This window comes from Sturnira hondurensis, unplaced genomic scaffold, assembly GCF_014824575.4.
Source record: "Sturnira hondurensis isolate 20B ecotype Veracruz unplaced genomic scaffold, ASM1482457v3 Scaffold0022910, whole genome shotgun sequence".
NCBI classification, from domain to species: domain Eukaryota; kingdom Metazoa; phylum Chordata; class Mammalia; order Chiroptera; family Phyllostomidae; genus Sturnira; species Sturnira hondurensis.
In genome coordinates this window covers 2530903-2553680 of record NW_028095541.1, presented here as the reverse complement: position 1 = coordinate 2553680, position 22778 = coordinate 2530903, and the positions used below count along the sequence as shown (strand labels likewise).

General features: G+C 38.9%; 1 protein-coding gene across 1 annotated transcript in view; it reads left to right on the top strand.

Annotated features, from left to right (window-relative positions):
- SLC71A2 (solute carrier family 71 member 2) overlaps positions 1 to 22778 on the top strand; it is a 141089-nt gene that overhangs the window by 38067 nt on the left and 80244 nt on the right. Inside the window, exon 3 of the mRNA XM_037037108.1 lies at positions 11765 to 11827. Coding sequence (XP_036893003.1) covers positions 11765 to 11827 — 63 coding nt within the window. The remainder of the gene's footprint in view (positions 1 to 11764; positions 11828 to 22778) is intronic.

Below are 22778 nucleotides of genomic sequence, written 5' to 3'. Positions count from 1 at the left end.
CACCCCCCTTTCATTTATGTCCATGTGTCTCAAGTTCTTTAGATTCTGTATTTCCCATAGTATTTTTGCCCTCCCCTCTGTCTATTTTCTACCCACTGTCTATGCTGCTTATACTCTGTACTGTCTCCCCCCTTCTCCTCCTCCTACTCTCCTGTTGCTAACCCTCCATGTGATCTCCATTTCTATGGTTCCACTCCTGATCTAGCTGTCCTCTTGGTTTGCTTTTGTTTTAGGTGTAGTTGTTAGTAACTGTGAGTTTGCTGTCCTTTCACTGTTCATATTTTTTATTTTCTTTTTCTTAGATAAGTCCTTTTAACATTTCATATAATAAGGGCTTGGTGATGATGAACTCTGTGAATTTGACCTTATCTGAGAAGCACTTTATCTGTCCTTCCATTCTAAATGAAAGCTTTGCTGCATAGAGCAATCTTGGCTGTAGGTCTTTGGATTTCATGACTGGAAATACTTCTTTCCAGCCCCTTCTTGCCTGTAAGGTCTCTTTTGAGAAATCCACTGACAGTCTGATGGGAACTCCTTTGTAAGTGACTGTCCCCTCATCTCTTGCTGCTTCTAGGATTTTCTCCTTCATTTTCATCTTGGCTAATGTAATTATGATGTGCCTTGGTGTGTTCCTTCTTGGGTTCACCTTCTTTGGTACTCTCTGAGCTTCCTGGATTTCCTGGAAGTCTATTTCCTTTGCCAGATTGGGGAAGTTCTTCTTTATTATTTGTTCAAATAAGTTTTCCACTCATGGCTGTTCCTCTTCCCCTCTGGTACCCCTATAATTTGGATGTTGGAATGTTTAAGGATGTCCTGGAGGTTCCTAAGTCTCTCCTCATTTTTTTGAATTCTTGTTTCTTCATTCTTTTCTGTTTGGTCATTTTTTTCTTCTTTCTGGTCCACTCCCTTGATTTGAGTCCCAGTTTCCCTTCCATCACTATTGTTTTCCTGTGCATTTCCCTTCATTTTAATTAGTTTAGCCTTCATTTGTTCCTCTAATTTGTGACTAAAATCAGCCAATTCTGTGAGCATCCTGATCACCAGTGTTTTGAACTGTGGAGCTGAAAGGTTGGCTATTTCTTGGTCACTTAGAATTATAGGCTCTGGGGCTTTGAGCTGTTCTTGAGCCATGTTTTGGTCTGTTCGCACCTGTTATGTATGAGGGGTGGAGCCTTAGGTGTTCACCAGGGCCAGGCAACCCAGTAACTGGGTTGTGATGCTGTGCGTGGGGGCGGAGTCAGAGAGGGAAAAAATAGCGCTTTGCTTCACTCTCTCTCAGATTTCTGTTTGTTTTGTGGCTTCCCACAAGCAAATTGGGTGCTTCTGGTGCTGGTTCCTGGGTGTGTGGGCTTGTGTACCCTCTAGGACCCTGTGCGTGTCTCCAACAAACTCTCAGTGATCGTGGGAGCCTCTCCCGGCCCCTCAACCCCGAAAGTCTTTCCAATTGGTGCTTTCAGGCTCTAATTCCCGTCACTGGGGCCCTAGCCTGAGCAGTCTGTCTCACTGTTCGCTCCTTCACTTGGTTTACCTGCGCACAAATGTGTGACCACGGTCAGCCAGTTGCCCTGCGCCCTTACTGGGTCCACCGTTGCCACCACATGGCTGGGATCCACCAGTCGCCACAGCCTATGCTCCTGGGTGGGTACCAAGTGATCTTTCCTGCTCCACCCCCGCCGTGCCACTGACTCCGCCCCTCTTACCAGTCTTGCTGAATGGTGGTTGTTGTCAGACTTCCATACAGTTCAGTTTTCTGTGTTTTGGCTGTATTTTTGTTACTAAAACTTCGTTGCTTTTTAAACTTAGTTGTGTGAGGAGACACAGTGTTTCCACCTACACCTCCATCTTGGCCGGAAGTCTAAATTACTTTATTTGGATATGATGGTCTTTGACTTAAGAACATAATAAATAGGAGATTGGTAAGTATCTTGTAACAATGGAAGTGATGATAGTAAGAATATCCAAATTTCTCTTTCTGGTAGCTTACCTACAGATACATGTATATTTTAATCCTCACCAGATTTTTGTTTATTGATTTTAGAGAGAAAGAACGAGAAACATCATGTGAGAGAGAAGCATTGATTGGTTGCCTCCCATATACATCTCAACTGGGGATTGAACCTGCACCCTTTTGGTATATGGGATAATGCTCTAACCTACTCAGCCACTTGGTCAGGGCTCCAGCCATGTCTTTGCAAAGGCTGTGTTGAATTTCTTAGAAAGAATTTAGATGTTTGATGTATGGGTTAGAGGAAAGGGAGATGCTAAGAAAAGATTGGGGTATAGATTTTAGGTGCTTAGTTACTATTTAACACTTACTTTTAATAAAGATATTTTGAAATTGGCTTAAATTTCAGTTGCCTTAATTGCTCTTGAAAAATCATTGCAATTAACTCTTTCCAATCACCATTTCAGCTTACCCAAAAGAATCCCTTTGGATACAAATAAATTTTGTTTCCAATTGGGTTTGGAAATAGAGAAGTTAAGAGTGTGCCTATTAGCCTTACATAAGATCTCACTATACACACTTGTAAAAGTTTTAACTTCTAGTGGCACATTTAAAATACAATATGAGGGACTTCCAGCCAAGATGGAGGTGTAAATGGAAACACTGTACCTCCTCGCACAATCAAGTTTATGAACAACAAAGATTTAAAACCCAGAACGCAACCAAAACAGAAAATTAAACTGTGCTGTTGTAGACCGCTATGCCTGGTTTTAGGAATTGTATCTTGACACCTTGTGGCTAAGGGTGAAGGACAACCTTTGGAATGCAAGCCTCAGGAGACAAAGCCTGTCTCTGGTAGCAAATGCTGCCTCAGTTTCCTCTCCCTGTCCCCAAAGCTTGGTCAGAAGTCAATGACGGGTAAGACCCCTCACAGCAGGGGGAAACCTAAGCCAGACTGGATCACTTGGGAAGCCTTCATGGAAGGACTTGGGGGCCTGCAACAAAAAGCAATGGACTCTCGCCCCCTGGTTTTGACATAGCCCAAGTTCCCATGACCTCTGGGAGAAGTGCTTCCTGGCTGTAATCCTTTTAAGCCTGAATACCTGTTGGGGAGAGGTGCAGTTCCTTGCCTTGCTAGAGCATGTCCTGGGGAAAAATCTGGCATCACAAAGACTTCCTGATAAACCTGTGAAATCTGCTCTGCTAAGAGTGCTTTCATTCATATTTTAAGGGTTCAAGCAGGAAACCCTAAAACTCTGTTCCTGACAGACTTGGATTAATAGTAAGCCCTCAGATTTCTTTGAAATGTTATTTACTGTTTGATCCTTGCCACCCTGTATTCCTGTGTATTACAACTCAATAAAAGCACTGGAGGTGGGGGCTTGAGGCCTTTTTCTCCTTAGAGAAACTGGCCTTTTTCCCCTGAGAAACTGGCCACAGCTCACTTTTCCTCCCCAAGCAGATCACATCATATCTTGGTCACATTTACTCTCCATCCTTAGCACTCAGGGGGACTTGAGATTAAAGTCGTCCCCACACTGTACCAAAGTCTGACAACAACGAACCATTCATCCAGGCCAGTAAGAGGGATGGAGTCAGCAGCTGGAGGAGAGGGGTCACACAGGAAAAAGTGGCCAGACCCACCCAGGTGCACAGGTGGCAGTTGGCAGATCCCAGGTATGGGGTGGCAATGGGCAGACCCAGTGAGGGCACAAGGTGACTGGCTGACCTACTCACACATTTGAGCTCGGATAAACCAAGCAAAGGAGCAAGCAGTGAGATAGACTGCATAACCCAGGGCCCCAGCACCAGGAAATAAAGCCTAAAAGCAGCAATTGGAAAAACTTACAGGGCTTGAGGTGCTGGGAGAGGCTCCCAGGCTCACAGAGAGTTCACTGGAGAGACCCACAGGGTTCTGGAGGGTGCACAGGCCCACACATCTGGGAACCAGCACTAGAAGGGCCCAATTTGCTTGTGGGAAGCAGCAGAGGGGACCGAAATCCGAGAGAGAGCTGAAAAAAACTCCATTGTCCCTCTCTGACCCCACCCCGACATACAGCATCACAACCCAGCTACTGGGTTGCCCCACCCTGGTGAACACCTAAGGCTCTGCCCCTCATGCGTAACAGGCATGAACAGACCAAAACATTATGGCTCAAGAATAACAGCTCAAAGCCCCAGAGCCAATACTTCTAAGCAACCAAGAGATAACCAACCTATCAGATGCACAGTTCAAAACATGGGTGATGCTCACAAAACTGGTTGATTTAAGTCACAAATTAGATGAACAAATGAAGGCTTCACTAAATGAAATGAAGCAAAATGCACAGGAAAACAATAGTGATGGGAAGGAAACTGGTACTAAAATCAGTCTAGTAGAAGGAAGAGATGGAGCAGAAGGAAGAAAAAAATGACCAAACAGAAAAGAATGAAGAAACAAGAATTCAAAAAAATGAGGAGAGACTTAGGAACCTCCAGGACATCTTTAAACATTCCAACATCCAAATTATAGGGGTACCAGAAGGGGAAGAGGAACAGCAACAAGTGGAAAACTCATTTGAACAAATAATAAAGGAGAACTTCCCCAATCTGGCAAAGGAAATAGACTTCCAGGAAGTCCAGGAGCTCAGAGAGTGCCAAAGAAGTTGGACCCAAGAAGGAACACACCAAGACACATCATAATTACATTAGCCAAGATGAAAATGAAGGAGAGAATCCTAGAAGCAGCAAGAGATAAGGGGACAGTCACCTACAAGGGAGTACCCATCAGACTGTCAGCTGATTTCTCAAAAGAGACCTTACAGGCAAGAAGGGGCTGGAAAGTATTCCAAGTCATGAAATGCAAGGACCTACATCCAAGATTGGTCTATGCAACAAAGCTTTCATTTAGAATGGAAGGACAGATAAAGTGCTTCTCAGATAAGGTCAAATTCAAGGAGTTCATCATCACCAAGCCCTTATTATATGAAATGTTAAAAGGATTTATCTAAGAAAAAGGAGATAAAAAACATGAATAGTAAAATGACAGCAAACTCACAATTACTAACAACCACACCTAAAACAAAAAAAGAAATTAAGCAAACAACCAGAACAGTAACAGAACCATAGAAATGGAGATCACATGGAGGGTTAGCAACAGGGGAATGGGAGGAGAAGGGGGGGAGAAGGTACAGAGAATAAGTAGCACAGACAGTAGGTAGAAAATAGACAGGGAGCAGGGCAAGAATAGTGGGGGAAATATAGAATCTCAAGAACTTGAGACATGTGGTCATAAACTAAAGGGGGAAAGGGTGGAGGGGTGTGCAGGGTGGAGGGGAATGAAGGGGGGGTAATAGAACAACTGTAATGGCATAATCAATAAGACATATTTAAAAATAAAAAAATATGATTAATTAAAATTACAACTTGGGTAGAGCAGTCAATTGAAAAAATTGACATTGCTTTTTATTGTTTTATTCTTTCTCATTGTGCTACTTTTTTCTTCATAATGCTTTAGCATAGAAGGTAATTGGTTATTAGTTAATGGACATAAGTAGTCCCCAGTTTAAGTTTCATGAGATTTTGTCTGCTGTGCTCATCACAGTTTGCCTCAATATGGCAAACACAGTTAGTACTTAATATGTATTTTCTTTGAACAAATGTATGTTTTGCAGGTACACATGTATATATGTACCTTGAGTGATTGTTTCTTCAACATATATTGTTAGTATGGATATAGACACATCAGTCCACTTAATTTAAGAAGCTGTGTTATTTAACTTTTTGCCCCAGTTTTCTGTTCCTTTTTTCTCCAGCTTTTCTAGGTTACAAAGTTAAGAGTTTCAAAATAGTATTTTTCTGATGAAACCAGTTGCTTATAATCTGTTGTGGTCACTCAGTGGGTTTCTCAATGCAGGAGTAATCCTGTAGTTATTCTTTATTTGTTAAAAATTCAAATAGAATTGAAGAATGGTTTAATATTTTTGATGCCCTGTCAGAAATTCTGCAGCCTGCTTTTTGACTCTAGACCAGACTGTCAGATCCCTTTTAATTTTAATTAAACTAGTTAATTTTAATTAAACTAGTTAATTTTAATATGCCCCTGGGACTGATGCACCTTCCTTCTTGTCCGCAGCAGATTTTTTTGTTTTGTGCCCCTGTTAGACCTAGGCAGCCAGCTTAAATGCTGCTCTCCTGTCTCTTTGCTGTTTCTGAGCAGTGATGCTATTTGCAAGGATTTGGTTAAAATAAACATTTATATATGAGGAGCACAGAGTTGCTAGCCTCACTTTAACACTGTGTAGTGTCACAGAAGTGTTGCTGTGTTAATAGATGTGCTTATTCTTATTTTCTAAGCTCTTGATGCTAGTAAATTAAGCCAGACCTCCTTTACTTTTCTATCTTCCTCAGCCTTTATACCACAGTTTGCTAATAACTCTTTTGTGTGTTTGTTTTATTTAATGCAGAGGAATGGCTCCCTCTCTCTTTTGGGAAAAAGAAAATTTCCTCTGGCATATCCATTTTACTTTCTGCCTTTTTTGGTTGGAAAAAGAAGTGAATAATAATAGGCGGTTTGTTAAGGAAAGGACAAAATCAGGGTTTATCTCGTTACAGCTGGACTCATTTACCCTACCTATCCTTTATGTTGTAGATTTCTAGCTCTTGGCATCCTGAATTTGTCACCTACCACAGTCTGACTGTTAGGATGGTGGTGGTTCTTATGTGTGTGTTTTGTTTTTTTTTAACTTGCTATAGCTAGTGGACAGAACTCTGTCCTGTTTCCATCAAGGTGAGAAAAACAGTTCTGAGATCAGAATTTGAAGATATAGAAGAGCACGTGCATATTAATATTTTGTTCAGTCTGACTATCGGCATTTAGTATTCATTAGGATCCTCTGAAGTAGTGTAGAACAATTTCCTGCTTGTAAGTAATTTTTTCGGAGATTTGTGTTCTGTTCTATGTAGCCATGTCCTGGATTACAACTGTAGTTGTAATTTGTTGATTAAGCATTGTCAGGAAGGTGTGCCTGCCTAAAATGGTAAAGCAGATTTGTAAAATTCATCTCACACCATAGCCTCACCCTCTAGTAGTAGTAGTTTGTCCAAGAAAATGAAATGCCTGACATTCCACCCTCAGGTCAAAGCACATCCTCTTGAGAGCCTGATTTCATTTTAATGGAGATAAAATACCTGTAATCTGACTAAATTAACTTAAATGTCTTCAAATATGTTTAAATAGAGCACTTATTTCAATAAGGATATACTTTTATTCTTGTAGTTTGCTGATTTTCTTTTGCAAGTGAATTTCCTGAAATTCTACTAGAGATTCTGTGACTCAGGAGTTACTATCCTATCCTCTTCATGCAGTGACCTAATAATTCAAAGATTGTTCATTAAACACTTTACTGACATACTTACTCATTTTCCTATTTTATCCCTTTTTCCTTATAGTCAAAATATGTGCTTATTTATAACAAATATATATTCTATCTTGTCAGCCTATTATTGGCTCTGCTTTTTTTCACTGTATTAATGTTTCTTTCCTCTTGGGAATTGAGGTGGGTGGGGTGAGATAGGACTATTTGCCAGATATTTTTGGCTTAACACAAAGACTCTTCATTGGGTGATTTGCTTTTTACATGAAAAGGAAGTAAAGTTCTAACTATAGTCACATGGAGACTGTCTTGCTTTCTGGAATCTGGATGTTTCAGGCTCATCTTATGGTTTTGATAGTTTTTTTAATGGTGTTTGGACCAATGTACCAGAACAGTAAATTTCACCAGAATGAAAGCACAGTTTCAAGGCTTTCTTTCCCAGATGGTGGAAATGCTACATAGAATTTCGAGGACTTCCCTTCTTTCTTGCTGATATAGTGTTTCTTGTGATGTTGGAACGCCTGGCAGTATTATCAGACCAGGCTCAGGACTGCAGTTAGCATGTGAGACATGTCTCCTTCCTCCTCCCTGCCTCGGTTTACTATTTATTCTACCTAAATGGTAAAAGGCATTTCCTGGCAACCAGGATGCTAGACACTGGGCAGTAACAGCAGTGCAGTCTCCGAGTTCTTCCTGTGCTGTCTCTTGCCTCAGAAGGACTGATGGTAACTCACTGGAAAGTGAAAGTCACAGTGACGGAAACGAGCCCAAGATGAGCTGCCACTGCCCACTCTTCCCCTGGTTACAAGTTTTATGGGGACCCTTAGAGTTTAGGACAAAGAAAGAAAAAAGTTCATGGCTGAGAAAAGGAATGGGCATGCTCCAAAAAGAGCCTGCACTGGCATCCTTTGTCTTGAGGGATTTTTGTCTTTCTTCTGTGGGCAAGAATCTTAGGGGAGGGTTTAAGCAGAATATTTATCAGCTTAGGTGTGTGTCTTTTTTAATTTTAATTCTTTTTTATTGTTGTTGTGTGTTTTTAATATGCTGGTGCATCAAAGTGAGCATATAGGGGAGTTTGGGATTATTCTCTGATTAGCTCCACTGCTTTCTTTACTTTTAACTTGGGTCAGTCTGGTTCTAATCGGGGTTTTTTTTTTTAAATATAATTTTTATTTAATTCTTGTTCAAGTACAGTTTTCTGTCTTATATTCCCAACCCTGCCCGCCCCCCGCCCCATGCTCCCCGCCTCCCTCCCCTTTCCACCCCCCAAAATCGGGTTTTTGTTGTTCCTCTGACATCAGTCCTTGGTTTTGGCTGGCATAAATGGCATTGATTGGGTCTCCGTTATCTATTTCCTCAACCAGGGTGGTTTAAGCTATTTATTCTCTGGTTAGGGAGGAGAGGTTCTCCCTAACCAGAGAATTTGTTCTCAAGTGTCCTCAGTTAGGGGAGATAAGGTCTTGCAGGTCACCAGCTGTCTTTAAATAGTTCAGATTATTTGGCTGTGTTAAATTATTGTCTCAGTTTCCCCATTCCACTTGCCAAGGAATTTTCCTAGCTTCTTACTACCCTGCTCAGTATGTTGTAGTCTGTATATCAATGAACTTATGAATGCTTCAAAAAGACTATACTGATTTCCAATTTAATACAGTTATTAGAAAAGTTGACATGGAAACATAAGATAGCCATTGGTGGGTCTGCTTGTCTTAAACTTTGATACAGAAAATGTTTGGAGTGCAGTATTATTTTTAATAAATTTTCCAGCACTTTTAATACATTATATTGCTTTTCTGGCATCCATTGTACATGATGGAAAGTCAATTGTTAATAAGTATTGTTTTCTTTATGTCAGGGTGGTACAGGTTATAGTCCACAGGCCTGATCTAGCCTACTGCCTGTTTTTATGTAGTCTGTGCACTAATGGTAGTTTTTACATCTTTAAATGGTTGAGGAAAAGTCTTAGGAAATATTTGGTGACACATGAAAACTATATGAAATTCAAATGTAAGTCTCAATACATAAAATTTTGTTGGACCACAATAATACCTCTGAATGTAGGTGCTTTTGTGCTCCATTGGCAGAGTTGAGTAATTGCAACACAGACCACATACCCTAAAATATTTGCTATGTACTACTCTGTGTCCCTTCACAGGCTGTTAGTTCTGCTGTACATGGCAATTCATTTTTTTTCTTGATGCTTTAGAGATTTTCTTTGTTTTTCAATAATTTGACTATGCTGTGATGTCTCTGGGTGTGGATCTCTTTGTGTTAGTTTTACTTGGGGTTTGCTTAGCTTCTGGGGTCTGTACATGAACATTTTTAATACCAAATTTGGAAAGTTTGGAGCCGTTATTCTTTGAAATATTTTTGCTCCCCCATATCTGCTTTCCTTTTGGGACTTTGATTATGCATATGTTACACTTGATAATGTCTCACAGGTCTCTGAGGTGAAGTTCATATGTTCTTTAAAAGAAAAATTACTGTAAGACTTTTGACTGACTTTTGGCTTGACAGTGTAAAGAGTTCAACTTAATTCTGTCCAATAAAGCTGGGCAGAACAGTCAGAGACAACCATTTCAATGCTCTGGAATTCAACCAAATACATACAACAGACTGGGAAGCATTTATTCATTAAGCCACTGAACTTCAGGCAAGAAGAGTGAGTTTGCAGTTGTGAGCTATATGCTTTTGCTCTAATAAATTCTTACTGTGTGTATAACAGTTTCTGAGTCCTGACTTTTAGCAGATCACTTGGATTCCATTCTATTCTTTTTTTAAATTATGCCCATGTGTTTATTTATTTATTTATTTATTTTTACTTATTTTAATTGTTGTTCAAGTACAGTTTTGTGTCCTTTACTCCTATCCCAGCGCACCCCTCAGTACTCCCCACCTCCCTCCCATTTCCACCGCCCCTTAGTTTTTGTCCATGTGTCCTTTATACGTGTTCCTGTTCCATTCTACTCTTGATAAATAATGTTTGGGTTTCCAGTTTTTGCCTATTACAAATATTGCTGTCTTGACATTTATTATACATGTTTTCTGCTGAGCATGTGTGTTATGTGTGTGTACATATATACATATATATACACATGTATACATATACACACATGTACACACACACACACACACACACCAGGAGTAAAATTGCAGGGTTTCATTCAACTTCAGTATATACTGCCAAAAAGTTTTCCAGAGTGCTTGAACCAATTTATCCTCCAAATAACCAGGCTTCACATCTTCACAAGCAATTAGTATTTCATTTGAGCCATTCTGGTGGGTACAATATGATCTGAATTTGCATCGTCTTCATGATCAATGAAGTTAACCCCTTTACATATATTTATTGGCCATATGGCTATCTTTGTGAAGAACTTTGTCAGTTCAAGTGTTTCATCCATTTTAAATATATGGGTCTGTTCTTTTCTCATTTGTAGGAATTCTTCATATATTCTGGATACAAGTTCTTTTTTGGCATTTATGAACATGTATTTTATGCTTTTACACACAAACATCAATTGCTAATATCTTTTCTCCCTCTTTGATTGCATTTTACTCTCTTTAATAGTGTCTTTTGATAAATACATTTATAATTTTTATGTAATTTGGTTTATTAATTTTTTCTTTTGGTTAGTTTTTTCTTAAAATTTGTTTAGGAAACTTTCTTCTTCACCAAAACTTTATTGATTTATTTTTAACACATAGAAAAGATTCATCTAGAAAAAGAAATTCCAGGATGGAATTCTTTTAAAATTTGCTATGATCTTTAATGTCTAGTTCAAGAGTATTAAGCTTATTTTCTGTGTCTTGGAACATGGAAAGCTCAGTCATTTTAAAGTCTGTGTTGAATAATTCCAAAATGTTAAGTCTTTGATAGTCTGTTTCTGTTTGTATTTTTCCTTGTTACTATTTTTGTGTATGCTGTCTCCCTTTTGTATCTGAGTACCTTTCATTATGTACTGCATATTATATATATTTGAAAAAATAATATGTATATTTGATTTGCAACCTAGATGATAGCCTTTCCAGCAGTGATTTTAGATTTTTTCTGTTAGATGTGTGGAGGTGCTACCAGTCTGGAATCATTGTAATCAAATTTAAGGCTAAATGTTTCCTAAACTACCTAGGTGACATACAACTGAGCTGCAGGCCCATACCTGAGTTAATAAAAACCTTTGTGGTGCCTGCTTAAAATTGTTGGTGATTTGAGAGGGTAGTTAATTTAATGGGGTGTTTTTTTCTGCAAATGCTTTTGTAGCAAAAGCAATTGAATGGAGTACCTTTTTTTAAAAAAAGATTTTATTTATTTATTTTTATTGAGAAGGGAAGGAGAGGGAGAAAAACATATTTTATTGAAACTTAAAAATTGTTCATTTTATGGTTCCATCTTACCATTAACAGAAGCAGAAATCGCTCCCTTTAATTTGCTTTTGAATTTGTCTTGATATTTGTTTGCCTTTTGTAGGTTCTACATGAAACATTTCCTCAACACACATTCCTTATGAATGGTCTCATTCAAGGTGTGAAGGTAAGAATGATTTTTGTGTGATTCATTGTGAAGGAAGCCAAGAATTCTAGTTTAACTAGAATTCTAATTTAATTCTAGCCAAGAATTCTGCAAGTTTAAATGGGGTTTAGGAAAACAGTTATTATTTGCTTGGGGGACCTAAATCTAAATTTTTACCTGGATTATCAACATCTTAATAAAATATAATTTAAGTTTATAGGCATAAAATTATTTGCTTGTAAAACAAATACTTTTGTAAAAATTAACATGTGCAATGCAGTTTATGAAGTGTTTAATTCTTTGAACTTTTTATTTCTCTGCCTATCAATAAAATAGCATGGGCAAATGTTACTGTCTTCTTTTGAGAAAAAGTATCAAGATTTAGTTGGGCATATAGTCTTTTGGCAAGGCTGGTATTCTCTCTCTTTTTTTTAAAGATTTTTTTTATTTATCTTTAGAGGGGAGGGGAAGGAGAGAGAGAAATATCAATGTATGGTTGCCTCTCATGTGTCCCCTGCTGGGAACTGGCCTGCAACCCAGACATGTGCCCTGACTGGGAATCGAACCATGATCCTTTGCTTCACAGGCCCGCACTCAATCCACTGAGCTACACCAGCCAGGGCGGCAAGGCTGGTATTCTAACCACAATTTTCTGAGTTCTCAACCTCTTAACTTAATTAGCCTTAATTTATTGTTTAAATTGTAATGTGATATTTATCAGAAAAGCTTATAAATATGTAACTTTTTAATTTAAATGAAATGTTAAAATATGAGGTTATTGTCCAGTTTTACTTTATAGTAAAGTATATCGGTATAGGATTTAATTTGCCCTTCCCAGTTTTGGACATACAGATCTGCATAATTATACTTTATGCTGAATAGAACACTTAAAGTTATGCCCTAGTAATTTGCTGAATTCAGCCATTGGAGTTGACTGAATTCACAGCTTTGAGCAGCATTAATTGTAATGAATGCTATTTATTATTATTTGCCTATGTTGAAAAATAATTTTTGAATATTTATGACACCATAAGTAAAACAAGGCAATTTAAATAAAAGTAGAGCCCTGGCTGGTGTAGCTCAGTGAATTGAGCATGGGCCTGTGAAGCAAAGGGTTGCTGGTTTGATTCCTAGTCAGGTCAGGGTACATGCCTGGGTGCATGCCAGGTCCCCAGTGGGAGACACATGAGAGGTAACCACACATTGCTGTTTCTCTCCCACTCTTTCTCCTTCCCTTCCCCTCTCTCTAAAAATAAGTGAATAAAATATAAATAAATAAATAAAAGTAGAAACAAGAAGTTTTTAATACTCATTGAAAACAAGAGGCATATTTTTTCCTTTCTTTAAAAATTTATTTAATATATTTTCATTATGCTATTACAGTTGTCCCATCTTTTTCCTTCGTTCCCCTCCCACCAACATTTCCCCACCTTAGTTCATGTCCATGGATCATCCATGTTAGTTCTTTGACTTCTTTTTTTTTCAAGTATTTATTTTTTTTAAATATATTTTATTGATTATACCATTACAGTTGTTCTATTCCCCCCTTCATTCCCCTCCACCTGCATACTCCCTCCCCCACCATTCTCCCCCCCTTAGTTTATAACCACGTGTCTCAAGTTCTTTAGATTCTATATTTCCCCCACTATTCTTGCCCTCCCCCTATCTATTTTCTACCTACTGTCTATGCTATTTTCTGTACCTTCTCCCCCCTTCTCCTCCTCCCACTCCCCTGTTGCTAACCCTCCATGTGTTCTTCATTTCTATGGTTCCACTCCTGATCTAGCTGTCCTCTTGGTTTGCTTTTGTTTTAGGTGTGGTTGTTAATAACTGTGAGTTTGCTGTCCTTTCACTGTTAACATTTTTCATCTTCTTTTTCTTAAAGAAGTCCCTTTAGCATTTCATATAATAAGGGCTTGGTGATGATGAACTCCTTGAACTTGACCTTATCTGAGAAGCACTTTATCTGTCCTTCCATTCTAAATGAAAGTTTTGCTGGATAAAGCAATCTTGGCTGTAGGTGTTTGGATTTCATGACTTAGAATACTTCTTTCCAGCCCCTTCTTGCCTGTAAGGTCTCTTTTGAGAAGTCAGCTGACAGTCTGATAGGTACTCCTTTATAGGTGACTGTCCCCTTATCTCTTGCTGCTTCTAGGATTCTCTCCTTCATTTTGGTCTTGGCTAATGTAATTATGATGTGCCTTGGTGTGTTTCTCCTTGGGTCCACCTTCTTTGGGACTCTCTGAGCTTCCTAGACTTCCTGGAAGTCTATTTCCTTTGCCAGATTCAGGCCGTTCTTCATTATTTGTTCAAATAAGTTTTCAATTTCTTGCTGTTGTTCTTCCCCTTCTGGTATCCCTATAATTCAGATATTGGAATGTTTAAAGCTGTCCTGGAGGTTCCTAAGCCTCTCCTCATTTTTTTTTTTTGAATTCTTGTTTCTTCATTCTTTTCTGATTAGTTGTTTCTTTCTTCCTTCTGGTCCACTCCCTTGATTTGAGTCCCAGTTTCCTTCCCATCACTATTGGTTCCCTGTACATTTTCCTTTATTTCACTTAGCGTAGTCTTCATTTTTTCATCTAACTTGTGACCAAATTCAACCAATTCTGTCAGCATCCTGATCACCAGTGTTTTGAACTGTGCATCTGATAGGTTGGGTGTCTCTTTGTTGCGAAGTTGTATTTTTTCTGGAGCTTTTATCTGTTCTTTTGTTTCGGCCTATTTTTTTTTTGTCTTCACACAACTGTTATATGTATGAGGGGCGAAGCCTTAGGTGTTCACCAGGGCCGGGCAACACAGTCTCTGGATTGTGACGCAGTTTGTAGGGCAGGGGTCCAAGAGGAAACAATGGCACTTGCTTGGCTCTCTGCTCGATTTCAGTTACTTCTGCCAAGCAAACTGGGCCCCTCTGGTGCTGATTCCCAGGTGGGTGGGTTTGTGTGAGTTCTAGGACCCTGTGGTCTCTCCAGCGAACCCTCTTGTGAGGCTCGGAGTCTCTCCCAGCTCTTCAACCCAAGCACGTGTTTTCAGTCAGTGTTTTGAGGTTTTATTTCCCCTCTCTGGGACCCTGGGTTACATGGTCTCTCGCTCCCAGTTTCACCTGGTTTATCTGCACATGAATGTGGGACTGCCTGGTCCGCCAGCCACCTTGCATGCCACACTCCTCCACAATCTGCCGCCTTGCTAGGTCCACCAGCCACTGCCTTGTGTGCCCAGGTCCGCCAGTTGCCAGTCTCCATTTTGCTGCGACCCCTCTCCACCTGGCCCCTGGACTCCACGCCTCCTAGTGGTCTGGATAAATGTGTCTACTTTAACTCCTTGGTTGTTGGATTCCATACAGTTCAATTTTCTGTTGGTACTTGTTGTTTTTTGTTTCTAAATTCTTGTTGTCCTTATTTTGGTTGTGCGAGAAGGCACAGTGTGTCTACCTACGCCTCCATCTTGGCCCAAAGTCTTCAGTTCTTCATTTTTTTTATAGCTACTGTTCCACTGTATGGATATTACATTTCACATATAAGTGAAATCAGTTTATTCATTCATCAGTTGATGGACATTTGGTTTTTTTCCACTTTTTGGCTGTTACGAACATCTGTGTACAGGGTTTCATGTGGACATGTTTCTACTTCATCCGTGGTGTACACCTAGAACTACAATTCCTTGGTCATGTGGTAACTTGATTTTTTTTTATGCTTTCAAATTAGCTTATTTCTTAGCCCTGTTTCTGACTAGTTGTATATGTGCCTAGCAATATCTCCTAGACTACCGAAAGATAGGTGGATCAAGCCTTGAACAATAGTTTCTTTTATCTTGGCATTCGTGCACATGTGCATGTGCTCACTCGCTCTCTCTGAGTAATATTGTCACATTTAACAATTTCAGTTCTCCAATAAATCCATCAACAAATTCTGTGGTGCTACCTTCCAAATTGGTCTATAATCAGAATAGTACCTTGTTCTTTCTCAATAAGGAATCTGCAACGAATCCCACCTTTTCCCTGGCAGCCTCCCTGTTATCTTCTCGACACTCTTGCTGATGTTGCTGCAGCCACAGTCTCCTTAGTCTGGGGGCTTTGTAGTTACTGTTTTGCTGCTTGGATTGCTTTCTCTGCCATAACTGGCAAGACTCATTAACTCTCAGCTAGCTCCTCATCCAGATGTCAATTTCAGTGAGGCTGTCACTGAGTAACTACCATCTTAAATAACGTGTCCTCTTCTCAGTAGTCTTAGTCCCCTTTCTCTGCTTTTATCTTCTCTCATGTTTTGTTATTCTTTTTTAATTGAATTTATTGGGGTGACATTGGTTAATAAAACCATATAGGTTTTAAGTGTGCAACTGGATAAAATATCATCTGCATGCTGCATTGTGCACTCATAGCCCAGACTAAAGTCTCTTTCTGCATCCATTTATCTCCCTTTTCCCACTTTCGTCTATGCCCCCTTTTGCCTCAGGCTGGCACTATACTGTTTTTCATGTCTATGTGTTTTGCTTACTCCATCCAAACAGCCTCCATTCCTCTCCCATCTGATGCCTGTCAGTCTGTTTAATGTATCTCTATTTCTGTTTCTATTTTGTTTGTTAAATTATTTTATTACATTTCACATATAAGTGAAATCATATGATATTGAACTTTCTCTGACTGGCTTATTTCACTTACCATAATAATGTCAGGTCCATCCATCCTGTTGAAAAAGGTAAGCGTTCCTTTTTTATGGCCAAGTAGTAGTCCATGGTGCAAATGTCCCATAACTTTTTTATCAACTAATCTACTGATGGGCACTAAGATTGTTTCTGGATCTTGGCTATTGTAAATAATGCTACAGTGAACACAATGGTGCATATATTCTTTCAAATTAGTGTTTTAGGTTTCTTCACATACATTCCCAGAAGTGGGATTGCTGTGTCAAAAGACAGGTCCATTTTTAATTTTTTAGGAAATTCTATACTTTTTCTATAGTGGTTATTGTACCAGTCTGCATTCCCATCAACAGTGCAGTAGGATTCTCTTTTCTCCACAACTTCACCAGTATGTTGATTTATTGATGATAGCCTTTCTAACAAGTATGAGGGCATGTCTTATTGTGGTATTAGTTTGTATCTCTGTTTCATGACATTGAGCATCTTCTCATGTCTATTGGCCATCTGAATGTCCATTTGTCTATTTCGCACCTTTGATCATTTTTAAATTGGGTTGTTTGTCATAGTGTTGAGTATGGTAAGTTCATTATATATTTTGGAAATTAACCCCATATCAGAACTATCATTGGTGAATATATTATCCCATTCAGTGGGTTGCCTTTTTATTTTGTTGATAGTTTCTTTTGCTATGCTTTTTAGGGTATATAGTCTCATTTGTTTATTTTTTTCCTTTGTTTCCCTTGCCTGATGAGATGTAGAAGCAAAAATATCACTACTAGAAGTGTCTGAAATTTTACTGCATAGTGTTCTAGGATTTTTATAGTTTCACAACTTATGTTTAAATCTTTTATCTATTTTGAGTTTATTCTTGTGTATGGCATAAATTAGTTTCATTTTTTGGCATGTACCTGTTCAATCTTTCCATGACCATTTATTGAAGAGACTGTCATTACTCTAGTGTATATTCTTGATTCCTTTGTCACGTAGAATTGACCATAAATGTGTGAGTTTATTTCTGAGCTCTCTGTTCTGTTCCATTGTTCTATATACCTGTTCTTATGCCAGTACTAGGCCTTACAGAGTGATATCTAGTGGGGTGATATCAGGTATTGTGGTACCTCCCACTTTATCTTCTTTCTCAAGATTGGTGAGGTTATTTGGGTTTTCTTCTTTTGTTTTTTTTCAAGATTTTATTTTTTTATGTTTCGAGAGAGGGGAAGGGAGGGAGATAGGGAGAGAAATATCAATGTGTGGTTGCCTCTCGCACACCCCCAGCTGAGGACCTGGCCTGGACCTCAGGCATGTGCCCTAACTGGGAATTGTACCTGTGACTCTTTCATTCACAGGCCACTGGTGGCTTAGAGTATGGTGGACCAACCCACTGAGCCACACCTGCCAGGGCATGTGTTTATTTTGTTTGTATTTTTTTAATTTATTTTAATTGTTGTTCAAGTACAGTTTTCTGTCTTTTACTCCCATCCCAGCCCACCCCCCCAGTGCTCCCTGCCTCCCTCCCATTTCCATACCCCTTAGTCTTTGCCCATGTGTCCTTTATGCATGTTCCTGTAAACCCTTCCCCTTTTCCCCTGAAATTCCCACTCCTCTCCCCTCTGATCCCTAAAAGCCTATTCTCTATTTCAGTGTCTTTGGTTACATTTGGCTTGCTTGTTTGTTTTGTCGTTTAGGTTTCTGTTAAAGGTGAGATCATATGGTATTTGTCTTTCACCGCCTGGCTTATTTCACTCAGCATAATGCTTTGCAGTTCTATCCATACTATTGTAAGGGGTACTAGCTCCTTATTTCTTTCTGCTGCATGGAATTTCATTGCGTAAATGTACCATAGTTTTTGGATCCATTCATTTACTGATGGACATCTAGGTTGCTTCCAACTCTTGGCTATTGTAAATTGTGCTGCTGTGAACATTGGGGTGCATAGATTCTTTTGGCTTGGTGTTTCAGCGTTCTTAGGATATAATCCTAGCAGTGGAATTGCTGGGTCAAAAGGCAGATGCATTTTTAGTTTTCTTAGAAAATTCCATACTGTTTTCCATAGTGGTTGCACCAGTCTGCAATCCCACCAACAGTGGAATAGAGTCCCCTTTTCCCCACACCCTCTCCAACATTTGTTGTTTATTGTTTTGTTTATTATAGCCATTCTCATCAGTGTAAAGTGGTATCTCATTGTGGTTTTCATTTTCATCTCTCTGATAGCGAGCGATATTGAGCATCTTTTCATGTGTCTCTGGGTCCTCTGTATGTCCTCCTTGGAGAAGTGTTTGTTCAAGTCTTTTGCTCACTTTTTAATTGGGTTGCTTGTCTTTTTAGAGTGGAGTCATGTAAGTTCTTTGTATATTTTGGAGATTAAACTCTTGCCTGAGGTGTCATTGGCAAATATGTTTTCCCATACAGTTGGTTGTCTTTTTATTTTAATGCTGTTTTCTTTAGCCGTGCAGAAGCTTTTAATTTTGATGAGATCCCATTTCTTTATTCTTTCCTTTATGTCCCTTGTTCTAGGGAACATATCAGTAAACATGTTGCTGCGTGAAATATCTGAGATTTTCCTGCTTATGTTCTCCACTAGGACTTTAATGGTGTCACGGCTTACATTTAAATCTACTATCCACTGTGAATTTATTTTGGTCTTAACATTTTGGTATGGTGTAAGTTGATGCTCGAGTTTCATTTTTTTGCATTTAACTGTTCAGTTCTCCCAACACCATTTGTTAGAGAGACTATTTTTACTCCATTTCATGCTGCTCCCTTTGTCGAATATTAATTGACTGTAGAGAGTTGGGTTTATTTCTGGGCTCTCTGTTCTATTCCATTGGTCTGTGTGCCTGTTTTTATGCCAGTACCAGGCTGTTTTGATTACGGTGGCCTTGTAATACAGTTTGGTAATAGGCATTGTGATCCCTCTTACTTTGCTCTTCTTTCTCAAAATTGCAACTGCTATTCGGGGTGATTTATGGTTCCATATAAATTTTTGAAGTGTTTGTTCTATGTCTGGGAAATATACCATTGGTATATACCATTTAATAGGTATTGCATTGAATCTGTAAATTGCTTTGGGTAGTATGGAAATTTTGATGATGTTAATTCTTCCAATCCAAGAGCATGGTATATATTTCCATTTGTTTTTATTTTCCTTTTTTTTTTTTTCAGTGTTGTGTAATTCTGTGCACATAGGTCTTTTACCTCCTTGATTATTTTATTTATTTATTTATTTTATTTATTCCTAGGTAGTTTTTTTTTTTTAATTCCTAGGTGAGGTTTTTTTTTTCTGATATGTTGAATGGGATTTTTTCCTTGATTTCTACTTCTCTTGTTTCATTGTTGATATACAAAAATGCCTTTGATTTTTGGATATTGATTTTCTATCCTGCTGTTTTGCAAAATTCATTTATTAGGCTGAGCAGTTTTTGAGTAGAGTCTATAAGATTTTCCATGTACACTATCATGTCATCTACAAACAGTGACAGTTTTGTTTCCTCTTTTTTTATTTGGATGCCTTTTATTTCCTTTTCTTGTCTGATCACTGTGGCTAAAACTTTCAATACTATATTGAATAGAAGTAGTGCAAGTGGACAACCTTGTCTTGATCCTGGTCTTAGTGGAAAAGATTTTAGCTTTTGCCCAATGAGTATGATGTTGGCTTTAGGTCATTTATTTGTGGCCTTTATTGTGTTGAAGAATGCTCCCTTTATTTTCACTTTGCTGAGTGTTTTTATCATGAATGGGCACTGTACCTTATCAAATGCTTTTTCTACATCAGTTGATAAGATCATGTGATTTTTGTCTTTGCTTTTCTTTATATGATGTATTACATTTACTGATTTGAGAATATTGAACCATCCTTGCATCCCTGGGATGAATCCCACTTGGCCATGGTGTATGATCTTTTTAATGTATTTTGGGGTGCAGTTTGCCAATATTTTGTTGAGAATTTTAGTGTCTATGTTGATCAGCAATATTGGCCTGAAGGTTTCTTTGTTGTGTGTTTATCTGGTTTTGGGATTAGGATGATGCTGTCTTCATAAAAAGAGTTTGGGAGTCTTCCATCATTTTGGATTTCTTGGAATAATCTGTGAAGAATAGGGGTTAGCTCTTTCTTAAATGCTTTGTAGAATTTTCCTGTGACACCATCTGTTCCAAGACTTTTGTGTGTTGGGAGTTTTTTGATTACTTCTTCAATTTCATCTGGTGTTATTGGTGTGTTCAGGCTTTCTGCTTCTTCTTCATTGAGTTTTGGAAGATTATATTTTTCTAGAAATTTGTCCGTTTCACCTAGGTTTTCAAATTTTGGGCATATAGTTATTCATAGTAATTTCTTATAATCCTTTGTATTTCTGTAGTATCAATTGTAATCTCTCCTCTTTCATTTCTGATTTTGTTTATTTGGGTCCACTCTCTTTTTTTCTTGATGAGCCTGCTTAAAATGCATGTGGATTTTGTTTATCTTTTCAAAGAATCAGCTCCTGAATTCATTGATCCTTATAATTGTGTTTTTTAGTTTCTATGTCATTTAATTCTGTTCTGATCTTGGTTATTTCCTTCCTTCTACTTGCTCTGGGCTGTCTTTGTTGTTGATCCTTGAGTTCTTGTAGACATAGGGTTAGGTTGTTTGTTTGAAATGTTTCTATCTTCTTTAGGTAAGCCTGTATTGCTGTGAGCTTCCCTCTCAGGACTGCCTTTGCTGTGTCCCGTAAGTTTTGGGTTGTTGTAAGTTAATTTTCATTTTTTTCCAGAAACTCTTTGATTTAATTTCATTCTTGACCCATTCATTGTTTAATAACATGCTATTCAATCTCCATAATTTTGAGTGTTTTGGTTTTTTTCTCTTGGGGTTAATTTCTAGTTTCAGTCCCTTGTGGTCAGAGAAAGTGCTTGATATGACTTCAATTTTCTTGAATTTATTGAGACTCATTTTGTGTCCCATCACGTGGTCAATCTTAGAAAATTTTCCATACATATTTGAAAAGAATTTGTCTTTAGCTTCTTTGGGATGAAGGGTTGTATATATATCAGTTAATTCCATTTCATCTAGGGTGTTGTTCAATGCCACAATATCTTTCTTGATATGTTTTTTAGAAGATCTGTCCATTTTTGACAGTTGGGTGTTAAAGTCCCCTAGTATAATTGTGTTGCTGTCAATATCTTTCTTGAAGTCCTCTGAGATTTTCTTTATATATTTGGGTGCTCCCATGTTTGGTGCATATATATTTACAAAGTTTATGTCTTCTTGGTGGATTTTTTTGAGTTTTATGACATGACCTTCTAGGTCTTTTTTCATGGCCTTTTTTTAAAATCCGTTTTATCTGATATGAATATTGCTACCCCATCTTTTTTTTTCTCCTGTCCATTTTCTTGGAAAATTGGTTTCCAGTCCTTCCCTTTCAGTCTGTGTAGGTCTTTTTTCTTGAGGTGGGTCTCTTGTAGGCAGCGTATGATGGGTTCTGCTTTCTTATCCATTCAGGTATTCTGTGTCTTTTGATTGGAGCATTTAATCCACTTATATTTAAAGTTATTATTGAGACTTCCACCAAGATGAAGGCGTAGGTGGAAACACCGTGCCTTCTCCCATAAGCAAGTTTGAATACAACAAAGGTTTGGAGAACAAAGATGCAGCCAAAGAACAGAAAATTGAACTATACGGAAGTCCAACAACAACGAACCATTCTACCGGACAGGTAAGAGTGGCAGATCCAGCAGCAGAGCAGGGTTGGGCAGGAACGATCCCCCAACCCCAGGTGCCCAGGCATCCGGGGTAGCATCGGGTGGACCCAATGAGGGCTCCAGATGGCGGGAGTGAGAAGTGAGACGGACCAGGCAGCCCCCAGCATGGAACCCAGCAGCCACTGACTGCGGCCACACATTTGCGAGCAGTGGGACAAATCGTGAGGCCCATTCGTGCACAGAGGGACGAATCGTACGGCCTGCGGTGGCAGCAGAAGGAAGCAAAGGGTGCCCGCCATTGCATTCCTTTGGCCCCGCCCCCACGTACACTGTCACAACCCAGCGACTGGGTCACCTGGCCCTGGTGAACACGTAGGGCTCTGCTCCTCATATGTAACAGGCATGAACAGACAATAATATGGCTCAAGAAGACCTCAAAGCCCCAGAGCCGATAACTCTAAGTGACCAGGAAATAGCGAACCTCTCAGATGTACAATTCAAGACACTGGTAATCAGGATACTCACAGAACTGGTTGATTTTAGCCACAAATTAGAGGAACATATGAAGGTAAACTAATTGAAATGAAGGGAAGTGCACAGGAAACCAATAGTGATGGAAAGGAAACAGGGACTCAAATCAAGGAAGTGGACTAGAAGGAAGAAA